This window comes from Manacus candei, unplaced genomic scaffold (genome assembly GCF_025592945.1).
Source record: "Manacus candei isolate 608988 ecotype Guabito, Panama unplaced genomic scaffold, ASM2559294v1 h1tg000086l, whole genome shotgun sequence".
In the NCBI taxonomy this organism is placed as follows: Eukaryota; Metazoa; Chordata; class Aves; order Passeriformes; family Pipridae; genus Manacus; species Manacus candei.
Genome location: NW_026138134.1, coordinates 5,802,035 through 5,814,378, shown reverse-complemented (window position 1 = coordinate 5,814,378; position 12,344 = coordinate 5,802,035). Strand labels below are relative to the sequence as shown.

General features: G+C 52.3%; 1 protein-coding gene across 1 annotated transcript; it reads right to left on the bottom strand.

The window, feature by feature from the left end:
* Positions 1-1,374: 1,374 nt before the first annotated feature.
* On the bottom strand, positions 1,375-9,992 carry POU2AF2 (POU class 2 homeobox associating factor 2). The gene is made up of 5 exons (XM_051812305.1): positions 9,983-9,992; positions 7,434-7,543; positions 3,507-3,549; positions 2,516-2,811; positions 1,375-1,764 (listed from the first exon to the last, which is right to left on the bottom strand). The coding sequence occupies exons 1-5, from the start codon at positions 9,990-9,992 to the stop codon at positions 1,375-1,377; spliced, it is 849 nt and encodes a 282-aa protein (XP_051668265.1).
* Positions 9,993-12,344: the final 2,352 nt, after the last annotated feature.

The following is a 12,344-nucleotide window of genomic DNA, read 5'->3' as shown; positions in this document are numbered from 1 at the left end:
AGAGATGGTCACTGTGGCTCAGCCAGGCAGTGGGCTCAGCTGTGGTGTGGAACAAGGCTCTGGGCTCGTGCAGGACTCAGGTTTGGGGGCACAGGGGCTGGGTGTGGGGCAAGGAGATCTGCACACACCCTGAGAAGCTCTGGGGCTCCTTGGCTTGCCCTGAACCATGGTCAGGGGAGCAGCTCTGGCTGAGCAGGTGCCACCCCAGGATGCTCCACACCTCTGCTCATGAGAGCCTGCAGTGCCCACAGACCAAACTGGGAGTAACTGGGCTCACCCTGCCCTATGGGTGTGGAGCAGCCCTGGCTAAGCTCTCTTCCCCTTGGCTGAGCTTTCCCTGTCCCACCAGCAGAAAGGAGGGCACGACCAGTGGGGTGAGCAGAGGTGAGATTTGAGGCACAGTGAGCCTCAAATTCAGAAGTTCAGATATTTCCAAGCGGGTCTGAGTGAGGCTGGGAAATCAGGATGGACCCCAGCTCAGGCAGGATCAGGGCTGGGTGCTCCTGGCTGGCCATGCCCTCTGCCTGAGCAGGGGCTCCCCAGTCCTGGGGCAGCCTGGGCACAGCTCTTGGCAGGGTTGCTCACAGGGCTCTGGCAGATCCCCCTGTTTCCAGGGGCAATGCTGGCCCACCTTCCCCACAGAGAGGTGCCCCTAGGCAGCACGGCATGGGGAGATGCTCTGAGCCCAGTCCTGTGTCCCCGGTGCCATTTATGATCCCTGGAATGTGCTGTGAAGGCTCCAAAAGCCCCATTATCCCCAGGATTTGAGGAGAAAAGGCATCTCATCACTTGATATTCCAAGGTGTTGGAATGCTCCTGTTCATCCCCAGAGAGGCTTTTGGTGCTGCTGCTGTGGGCACCAGGCTGGGGGCGAGATGGGGCACATGGGGTGGTCTCCTCCAGGGGCAAACCCGTCGGGATCTGCTGCATCTGTGAGGGTTCCACGGGGCTCCTGGGTGCGTTTGTGTGTGCAGAGCTACCTCTAGTGGCCACGGGGCCCGGACTGGCCCCGGGACAGCTCTGTGGCTTCTCGAGGGATGTTGGGGAGGGTGTGTTTTGTGCACTGCAGGTGAAGGCAACCCCCTACAGAACCATTAAACCCTTAAGGCTGGAGAAGCCCCCTGGGAAGTCCCTGAGGCCCAAAAGGTGCAGATATTTTTCAGGCTGTGGGTTTTACCTGTGGCACAGCAGGACTGTGAGCAACGACTTTCACAAGGCACTAGAAGGCACCACTTGGTATTTACAAGTGATTGTATTTCTAAACAGAGCACAAAGCATCACACGTTGCAGCACCTTCTGTTTGAAGGTTTAGGAAAGAGGGAACAAACAATTAATGGTCCATTTTCTGATTTTTCCTGCAGCTCTCCTCTCCCATCAGTAAGTTCTCCGACCTTCATAAGTCCCCCAGAGGGCACTTCCATCCTCTTTTGCCCAGGCAGGGTTATCCTGGAGGTGTGGGGTCTCTGAGGACTGCTCTGGGCAGAGGTGGCTCATCCTGGAGGGCGGCTCGTTCCCCACGGCCGTGAACGGTGAGAAGGTGTAGGGTGAGCTGGGGGAGCAGTGGGCATCTTCCAGAGGGTGCAGAGGGTAGGGCTGGGCTCCAGGGATGGCTGGGGTCCAACCTGAGCCCCGGAACGGGGAAAGCCCCCCGGGTTCAGGCGGGGAGAGGCAGCTGGAGCCGGGAGGCAGCGCTTGCAGGGGCTCTGAGCACGCGGCGTCCGACTGGCCCAGGCTGTCGGCTGAGCTCTGCTCCCAGGGCTCTCTCTGCAGGGCAGCAGGGGGAGAAGGCAAGAAAGACCCTTAGGAACAAAAGCTTGTCCTGGAGGTAATGGCATTTCTATCCCTGGGGCCCCGCTGGGAACACTCAGAATCCCAGAATGGGCTGAGTTGGAAGGGACCCTCAAGGATCATCGAGTCCAACCCTCAGCCCTGCACAAGCCCATCCCCAAGAGTCACACCCTGTGCCCCAGAGGATCATCCAAACCCTTTTTGAGCTCTGGCAGCCTTAGGGCTGTGCCCACTGCCCTGGGGAGCCTGTTCCACAAGGGTTTCTGCTGCTCAGGAGCAGTGTTTGGTGTTAAAACTATTGCACAGAAACATCCATCCTGTCCATAGGATGACACTTGAGAAGTATCAAGGGCTGGAATAGCATCCCAGTGGGACTGACCAGCCCTGATCCTACAGGAGCTCTGCCCTGGGGGTGTGACAGGAGGTCCCTGGGAAGCAGCAGGGATGGGGGATAGGCAACAGCCTGGAGCTGCCAAAGGATGTTTCTAGAAATTTTAAGGAGCTTAATGCAGTAGTTGCTCTGGGGAGCAGGGAAGGTTGGTCTCTCACAGGGAAAAGGGAGAATTAGATGGGAACAAAGATAAAAAACCTTCCCTGCAGAGCTGCCCCATCTGCTGGGGGCTCTGCTGTGTATCAGCCACTTCCTTCCCACGAGCCCTCCCGAGTGAACCCTGGGGTTTAAATGGGGTGACCTTTTATTGGGTGACAGAACCACAGACTCACTCACTAGTAGGAAGTGTCCTGTGTCCCCAGGGAAGGATGGCAGCAGAGGGGGCACAGCAGAAGGGCTGAAGAAGGAGCTGGCACCAGGAGCGAGGGGGGGAGCACGGTAATCCCCGCACTGGTCGCTGAGATACGAGTCCAGCAGGGCTGGGTAGCCCTGAGAGGCAGAGGAATCACAGGAGAAGGGCTTGGAGCCCACAGGGGACGAGTAGACATCACTGACAAACTGCTTGGTGCTGTGGAAATCCAGCTCAGCTGGGAAGGGTCTCCTGACTCCGTAGTAACTGGTGGGAGGGGAGCCTGTGGTGGGCAGAGAACAGGTGGGACAAAGGGAAGCTGTGACAGCAGCACCTGGGAGTCACAGAGCCATGGACACCTCTGGGGGTGCAAACCAGAGCCCTGTTCTCTCCAGCACCACCCAGAGAAAGAGTCAATCCTGCCTTCAAGCAGGTGTGTGAGCCCAAGTGCTTTTAGCACCCCAGCCTGCCCTGGTCCAGCTGGTGACCTCCATCTGTGGCCAACCAAATGTGTTCTGGGAAGCTTTAAATAGGAGGCCTCCTTTTAAACAGGGAGATTGAGGGCAGTTTTGTCAGCCTCTGCTTCTTCCTTGGGGAGGAGGTTCCAGCCTCACTCCCCTTTCCCTGCCCAAGAGCTTAAGGGATGGAACAGGTCAGCTCCTGATTTTGTACTTTCTTTCCTCTGCTCCAGAGAAAACTGGAAGATGCAGAAAGAAAAGAAGGGATTCTGTGTGGCTCCTCCATCAAAAGAGGTGGGAACTGCTTTAATTATCTCCCTTTCCTCTCTGGGAATTTTACACAAGATTCTTGCTGTTCCTGTTTTGACTCTTGTAATTACTTTCCTCCTGGGCTCTCTCTGAGGGGTGGCCCTGCTCCAGGGCTCCTTTGCTTATTCATGTCCTCTGGAGGAGAACAGACAGGGCTGTGTCAACTACCCAGCCTGCATGGAAGGTATTTATCAGTGGAGGAAAACCTCACCTGGCACTTGGACAAAGGCTGACTGTGGTGTGCTGGTGCTGCCCTGCAAGAAGACAAAGACAGGTTAGAAAATTGCCTTTCCAAGGCGAGGTGGCTCTTTGAACACGTGGTTTGGGAAGGTGTTGGCATAACTCAGATGCACTGTTTGAGCCTTGGTGCTGTGAAGGGCTTAACAACATGATTTCAAGCCTCTGAGGCATTAGCAGATGTAGGCTAAGAAGAGATTGTGGAGGTCTTGTGCAGAGCTGATAACAGGAGAAGTATCAAGATAAATGGCTTCTCTCTGGTGCACTGCAGAGTCCTTTAATGCAGGCACAATGCTGAGCACTCATTTTGGTGCTGGCACAAAACAGGTCTCAATAAACTGGTATTTGAGCCCTTGACTGGTCAAAATGGGCAGAGTCTGAGTCCTAGCTCAGCCCACCTGTGCTGCTTTGCCTGGCTCCTCCTCACAGCACAAGCAGGCTCTCTGCAAAGGCAGTCATTTCTAATTCCCTCTTGGGTCCTGGAGCAATGCTCATCTTAATAATAATCCCTTCTGGGTGCCCAGGGAAGGGAGAATTAGCCCTGAGTGACCCTGGTGCTCACAGTGCCTAATTCCTCACAAAGCACCGTGGCAAAGGCACCTGCTGCTCTGGAGCAGAGCTCATACCTGGGGTTCCATTGAGTTTTGGGACCTCCAAACCTCTCAAACAGAGACACAGAGCCCATGGCTGCATTTATTACATCTCTCCAGTGCTGGGGACAGGCTATTTTCAGTTTGCATAGTGCAAACAGGAGGTTCCTGCCGTAGCAGGCAACCAAATTTAGAGGTTTAAATTTGAATTAAAATTTGCCAGTGCTGGGACTTCCTTTTGCTGCCGAGGGAGGTTTTGCAGCTGCTCCCTGGTCAGTCATGAAAATGAGCTGTGAGCCAGCACAAGCCACATGGGCTCCAGAGGTGACAGGAGGGGGTAGGAAGGAGCCCCTTGGCTTGGGGATGAAGAAGAGTGTTCATGTCACAGAGTCAGGGCTGGCACCAGCCTCCAGCTGGGTCATTTTTGGCTGCAGACCCCAGTGAGGATCCCCTCTGGTGGTGCTCACTGCCCAGCAGGGCTCAAGCCTCCACATGCAAATCTGGCCTGGGCAGACACCCCTCTCTCAGCATCCATGTCACTTCAGGAGGAAAAGGTGGTCCTGGGGGGTGCAGGTGGCACAGACCCTGCCTTAAAGGACAAAGGGCTGCAGTGATGAGAGCTGGGATGGGCCAGGAGGGTCCTTGGCACAGCTGCCAGCCTTTAGGATGGAGCATTCCCAGTTATCAGAGCCTCTGAGTTAATCTCTGCCCACTGAAACCGCCTGACCGAGTGTCCCAGGCAGGACTGCAGTGCACACACCTACAGTGGGGGCTCACAGAGCTGGGCTTTGCTGCCTTAATTCAGCTGCAGGAGCCTCTGCTGCAGCTCTTCACCAGAGCAGGCACCACGTGCTTGCAGGGACCTGCATTTCATTCCCCTCCTCGCTCCTTATCTGGCGATGAAAGGCTTGGCTTAATTGAAGCCCATTAGTTCATTTCCTTGCCTGCATTGCTTCCTCTCCGTGGGGCTGGGGGGGGGCTGGATCCTCTGCAGCACTTCAGTGTGTCTGTCCAGCATCCCCTGGGCTCTCCCAGCACGTTCAGCTGGTGATAAGCTGGGTCTCAGCCTGCCCTGCACATGGCCAGGCAGAGATCCTGGCTGGAAACGCTCCAGGGAGCTGGGTTGCTTCACTGCCTCGGGGGGCTAAATGGAAGGACCCAGGTCAAAACAACGACCTGGTCCTGCAAGGGGGATTTATGGTGCCCTCTCAGCAATGTTTTGGCTTCAGTGCATCACCTCTCTGGGCCCAGTTTGTAGAACAGAAGCTAAAGTGATGAAAATTCGTAATAGAAGCAAAGCTTAGTCTGTGCAGGGCACCTCAAATGGTCTGTCCCTGGCTTCTGAGTGAGGCTGGGTGCTCAACACCACTGCCCTTTAAACCAGAGGATTGCAGTGCTTCAACTGCACACCCCCCCTTTTCCATGGCTGAGGAAAGATGGGAACCCTGTTATCATGCAGGGGGGAACTGCAGGTTCACACCTGTGCAAAGGAAAAGTGGGACCCTCCCTAAAGCCCAGGGCCAAGCCCTTCTGCCCTGCAGTTGGTGCAGAACCCCAGATTTTGTGTGGTTTTCATCACAGCGTGCCCTGGTCCTTGTGGGTCCCTCCCAGCTCAGCATATTCTGTGATTTCCTTTCATTTGATCTGTGCAGGGCCTGAATGACATGAAATTCTGGCTGTTGTGCTGCCTCAGTAACCAGCCCAGCAGCTCATCTCTGCCAAGCCCTGACCTTCCCTCCTCCAGAGAGCTCCCCTTTCTACACAGAGGCCGAGGGATTATTTCTTTTTTTGGGGATGGGGGAGCAAAGATCGTGCTCAGACAAAAGATGCAGCTGAATCCCACGGCATCATAAACACACAAAGGGGTGTTCAGTTATCTGCCACTTGGTTTTGTCCTGCCAGACAAACAGAGCTGCACTTACAGCTGCTCTTTTCTCACCATATCTTCGAGCAAATACGGATGTTTGCCCTGCACAATAATTTTTTGTCTCTCCTTGGGAATTAGCACGAGATAGACACGCAACTGCTCAGCTCTGGAGGACAAAGCCAAGGGCAATAAAGCAAGGAGCAAGAATTTTACACTTCCTGAGCCTTCTCATTGCAGCTGTTGGAGCTGCTGCCTCCAGAAAGGGAGCAGGTAAAGTGTGATGTCACCATCCAGGAGCTGTTTCCTCAGTGAGGGCAAACACAGCAGTTGCTTCCTACTGCTCCACAAGGCATAATTCCTAAATATCTGCCTGCTGGGAGCATGTCTTTCCCACTGACTGTCCGTGGCTCGGGGGGTCTTCTTCCTTTCTGCAGCACCTGAAGGCTGTGAGGTGGCTGGAGATCCATCTCTGTGGCTGGATCTTGCTGTGTTTTTAACACCCAGTGCTGGTTTTCTGCCTGTTTTGCTGCACAGATTTAAGCCACAGCGAGCAAACCTCTTACAAGTGTTTTATGCTTGCAAGTCCCTTAGAGGTTTCTTCATTTTGCTGAAGGCAAAAAGCCTGAGAGCACCAAAACTCCTAATATGTGTCTCCTGCTGCCAGTAATCTGGGTTTCTGCTCTCACTCTTTCCTTCCAGGGTGCAGTTTCAGCTGCTGGGCTGCACCTCCTCATCTGCCAGAGTCCCACTGCTCCCAGGAGATGGAACTGAGGAGCTGCTGCTCCTTCAAGGTGAGTCTTGGGAGCACCCAGGGAATAGCTGGTTGTGCCACTGGGTGCCACGTGCTGGCACTGCAATCTTGCATTGCTTTGCTGGCTTTGCTGGCTGGCAATTGAGGGAAAAAAAAAACCAATGTAGTGGTACCAGAGCCTGGCCTGGGCTTCCTGTTGCCATAGAGCCACTTTAGGAAGAGATCATCTCCTCCAAGCTGCTGCTTGGCCTCCTGCCAGCCCATAACATCACTGCATCTCCCCTGGCACGCTCTGGTGTGTGCCAGGGAGGAGCTGGAAGGAGCACAACGTTCGGGGAAGAGCAGCTATTTTTTATTGGCACTGAGTGGTCCGAGTGTGGCTGGGGGGGGGAGAAAAGGAATTCGGCTTGGAAAGGTGTCACACGCAGGATGTGAGAGGAATAATGAGAAATTTAGCATTACTGGTGCACTTAAAATAGAAAGAAAAATACTTTCAGGCATTAGTTCACTGATGTGAAAAACCAAGGAGTCATCAGGGATGTTCTGGGACAAGCAGTGGTGTTGCAAATGTTTTTGCTGTTCCCTGCCAATGCTGGAGGTGCCCTGAGCTCTGCCAAAATGCTCTTTAAAGCAGAGGGTTGGATGACATGTCTTTTTTGGGTTAAAAAAAAAGGTGGAGAGGGAGTGACTTACGCTGAGGTGGGAGCCACTGCTCTGCCTGGAGCGTTTCTCAGCAAGAAGATCCTTGACTGTGTGCTTCACCCTCACTCCTTGGTACACACGTTTGCCAAAATCTGTGGGGACTGAGGGGTTGAAAGGAGCATTAGGGAGTTCAGTGGGAGCCCAGAGCGGCTGGAAGAGGTTGTTACAGAAGGAGAATATTTATCACATCTCTACATCAAGGCAGGAAGGAAAAACTGCAATTGTTAACACAAGAATCATCCCTTTGGAGCTCAGCAGTGAGAGCTGCTCATCTGCAGGGGAAGACTGAGGTGCCCTAACCTGTGTTTCCACATCGAGTCCACATGGTTTTCATGCAGCTCCCTCTCTGTCTGATGTGGCTGTCTCACCGTTTTTTGGCTTCTGTTTTACCAAAGAGAGCTCCAGGGGGTCCCACATTTCCCCTTTGAGCCAGCAAATGTTTCTTTAACCCTTTGGTTTCAGCAGAGGTGCTGTGGTTTAGCCCTTCTGGGGCTGTTGGCTCTCAGCACATCTCTCTGCCAGCTCTGATCCCAGGGTGGGAATCCCCTGGGATGGCTGGAGTGGCTCCTCTGAACACTCATGTGGATCAGAGAAGGGAAAAGAAGCTTTATCCCCGCAGCAAATCCAGCAGGTGCTTGTGGGCTCTGCTTTATCCAGGTTATTCAGGAAGGCACAAGTGGGTGAAATGTCTCTGCCACGTCACCCAAAGAGGCTGATGGTGGGTCTGGCTCCGTTTTTTGGCCCTGCTACAATACCAGGGACAGCTCTTTTATCCTGGCAGGCTGTGCCTGAACACAGAGCTCACACCTGTGGGGCCAGGGAGGGGTTTCCATATTTGGATTTTATTGAAATCTTCTGGAGGGGAAAAAAAAAAAAAAAAGCTTAACTTTGAAGTTAATCCCTTGGAAAACACACAGCCACGTTCTCCTGAGGGAACACAAACTGCCACCCCACAGCTGATGTGTTTGATCTCTAAAATTTATCATTTGGCCCTTCTGCTTTGCAGGATGTGTCCTTTGGCCCCGTTTATCCCTCTCATTCCTATGTCATTGTGTCCCCAGGTGCACAGGCACGGGATGCACGGGGAGGGATTAGAAAGGAAAGAGCAGGGGGTTTAAACAACACGGTGCTGGCTTGGGGTTACCCCAAATGTTGTCTGCTGGGCCACAGAAATTGCAATTTGGGGCAATTAGAGCTTGGTTTTGGTGTTTGAGTGCTAACCAGAGGCTTCAGCCAAGACTGGGAATGAGGTGAACACACTCAAGGGGCAGTGCCCCAAAAATAGAGGTGGACACTGAGCCTCATATCCAACAGTGAGTGTCTGAAGTGGCCAGAAATGGATATCAATTCTTACAGCTGAGAGGAATCTGCACACTGAGACTGGGTCTTTTTTTTCAGAGCCCAGGGAAGATTCTCCCTCCTGTTCTCCCTTTTTGGGGCTGTTTCACTGGCAGCAGCTGGGAGCACAGGTACCTGGTGTGCACTCGTAGCCAGAGCTCAAAGCAGGTACAACTGACAGAGAAAGCTGTTCCTTTTGCATCAGGAACTTCCCATTTTCCCCTGAGAGTTCCTTCAGAGACAAGAACATTGTGGTTTGATGCAAAAGCCTGAGCTGCAGGGCACAGTTCATCGAGCTCCATCACAGTTTGATACCTGTGGCAACTCAGTCTTTGGCTGCATCCAGTTGAAAATCAGGCCTTGATCCAGCACAGAACCACTGGAGGACAAACTGAAGCCAGAGGCAGACTCATATTTAATTTTCAGAACGGGGATATTGCTCAAAAAGCTGTGAGCAGCTTTTATTCTTTTATTCTGCAGCCTGACTTTCCAAACCCCCCAAGCTCTTTGCATTAACTGCCCCTTGCTGCTCTCTTTCCAGCAAGAGTCTGATGAGTCTCAGAAACAAGAGTCTGATGCTCTGCACTTCCGCAGATGTTTCCCTGGCATCTTTAGTGTGCTAAAAAAGCTTTACAAAAACACTTCCACACCTCTTTATTTTTACACAGAAGTTCTGTGCTGTTGAATTTTCTCCATTCATTTGGGCAGTTACTTCTCTGCCCAAATTGTTTTAATTAAGCCACAAAATGGCTCTGTCCTTTAGCCTTGTTTTTCAGTTTTCAGTCCAGCCTCACAGAACTCAACCTGTTGCTTTCAGTGAATTATTCAGGAGCATCTGATGCTGAGCTATTAAAACTTCAGATAACTCTGCTACTGGCAGAATTGTGGAAGAAAATGCTAATTTAGGCCTGAGTTTATATAATTTTCAGGCAAATTGAATCGTATTTCACATCACTTTGATCTAACTGCCTTTTGAAAAACATTGCACTGTGGAGGAATATAAATTCAGCTTAGAGAAGGCAGAACATGCTAATTGATACCATTAAATTCTTGGGACATTGAACATGCCACATGTTGATTTTAAGACAATTCTTTCTGATTATTTCTTTTTTAAAATGAGCCCAAGAACAGCACAGAATGTTCTCTCCCTGGTAATTCCATGAGGAGGCATCCTGTGAGAAGTCAGGGGTGCTGGAACTCACCTGTTTCCATTGTTGTTGCTGCAGCTGCCAAGTCCCAGCTCTTGGATCCTGCGGGATTTTGGAGAAGGGCTGTGTCTGTCATGAGCTTCCCAGGGCAGAGTGAAACCCGTGCTCATGTTCCCCTGGTAAACTTCCAGCTGAGAAAGCTGGAGGAAATAGGTTTTCTCCAGTTCAGGGATGTCTCCACGACACCTCACTTGGGATTTGCTTAAATGCAAATCCCTGGATCTGTGTCTCACTCCCATTTGCATGGTCAGTGGGGATCCTTCCCAAAGAGGCTCCTTCCTGTCCGACCTGACATTTCATGGATGAAACCCGAGGTTTGGGGACAGAAAAACCTTGCTTTAAGGTGAAAGGGTGGCAAGTCCTGCAGGGGTGAGCCACCTCCTTACAGGTGAGGGATTTGGCTGGGAAAACAAGGCTTGGGACGAGAGGATCTTCTCTTGTTGAGTGTGAGACACCCCTGAGCCTTTGGAGACATGCACGGCAGACCTCGCTTGGGCAGTGGTTTTGTCTCTCTGGGACCCCCCAGTTTGTGCTTTGCATCACTAAAACTGTCTCTTTGGACACTGGGAACCCAGGAAGGCTTTGCCTGGAACCCACAGGCACCTGCAGGGACAGGGATAACCTTCAGCCAGGGACAGAATGTTCGTGGGAGCGGCAGGAGTGTCCACCAGCAAACCCACACGTTCCTCGGGAGGGAGCCTGAGGAGGGGTCCCCTTTCTGGAGGGCTGGGTTTGTCCTCCAGGGAGGCACCAGGAGAGGGAACAGCAGCCAGGAAAGGACCTGTTTGACACTGCTGCTGGACCCAGATTTAAAGGAGTGTTGGCCAGACCTGCTACAGCCACTCCTGCGTGGGCAGCGAGGCTGTGCAGTGTCTGAACCACAGGGCAGAGTTAAGCCTCTAAACTCCCCTTTAATCACTGCAAGGGGGTATTTTCCCTGTCAGGAGGGCGAGGGCAGGCCGTGCTGAGGCAGAGGATCTCTGGAGTGCTTTGTGCACAAGCACAGAAGGCTGCTGTGCAGCACTTCTGCTCATCTTACAGGAGCAGGGCAAGGCTGGCGCCAGCATGTTCCTCCTAATTCAATATTCCTCCTTGTGGAGTCTGCTGCCAGCTCGTGGGGCCATTAGGAAAGATCCTTCCCTCCTTGTAATCCATGTGCTTCCCCTAGCACTGGCCTGGAGACTAATTTGGGTGGTCACGTGACCCACCTTCCTGGGTTTTTTATAAGTGTAATTACTCTTTTCCTTCAGAGGAAATAAAACACACCAAGAGCAGCAGCTGGCAAAGGCTGTGTCTGTATCACTGAGGCAGAGCTGAAACGATATCCTGAATAATTCCCAAATATTCTTAACTTGCAGGAGTAAATTCGGGTGTTCTGCCTGCTCAGTGCCCAGAGGACACCCCACAGTAATGGAGTGTCATCCTGTGTAGAGCCTTTCACCACCCTCTTGTATAAACACAACTCTTATTTTGGCCCGTCTACCCCTTTTCCACCCCTTCCTGGTGCCCACAGGTGCCCAGGATTTGGCAGGCAGGTCAGAGAATGGGCAGGAGCCTCCAGGTGGGGCAGGGAAGGGTGGGCAGATGTGAAGTGGCACAGAAAGGGGGGTTGTCTCTGCTTTGTCAGCAACGGGCTTTGTTTGCCACCTGCCTCCTGGAACACTGCCCAGGGAGTTTTGTCTCCTGGGGATGAATCTGCAGAGGATACACACGTTAAATCCCAGCCCCATTCAGGCTTTGCAGTGTTCAGTCAGTCCAGGTGTTCTCTGTGCTGATTGCAAAGTAATTGCATTGAAAACAAACCAACCTCGCAGGAAACAAACAAACAGAGATGGAGCAAAAACTCAGCCAGCCCTTCTTTGAGGTGAGATCAACCTCTTACCTGATGTTTTCATTTGAAAAGGCATCACACCCAGGTTTTCTTTATAATTTAATGGGTCTGGGCACGTGCTTCCCACTCACATCAAGGGCAGAGCCGCTGTGTGTGACAGGAGTTACAGAAACCATTGTGCACAACATGCTTTGGGGCACATTTTATACAATCCCATTTGCTTTTATAAGACGTTTGCCAGTGCCAAAGCAAACTCTGAGAACTGTGCCTCCGTTCTGTGTCACAAAGAAAGCCCAGCACAGCAGATGTAACAGTCAGTGTAGATTTGTTTAATTCAAACTGTCATTTCGATCCATCTCCTCGTTGCTGAGTAAAGGGAATTTGTGGCATTATCTCATGGTTGGAAGCACAGCACTCCTGGGGTTTGTGTCCAGCTCGGTGGGTTCTCAGTGTGAGGGCTCTTGTTTAGGCAAGGAAGGGTCCTGGAGGCACCAAAAATTAACTCAGAATGGTTTGGGTTGGAAG

What these genes read in the sequence shown, in the direction of transcription:
- POU2AF2 (XM_051812305.1), bottom strand. An exon ending in AGCCTTTGTCCAAGTGCCAG is followed by an intron (nt 2,812 to 3,506) that starts GTGAGGTTTTCC and finishes TGCCCACCACAG; the next exon opens with GCTCCCCTCCCACCAGTTAC. An exon ending in ACACAGGACACTTCCTACTA is followed by an intron (nt 1,765 to 2,515) that starts GTGAGTGAGTCT and finishes GCTGCCCTGCAG; the next exon opens with AGAGAGCCCTGGGAGCAGAG.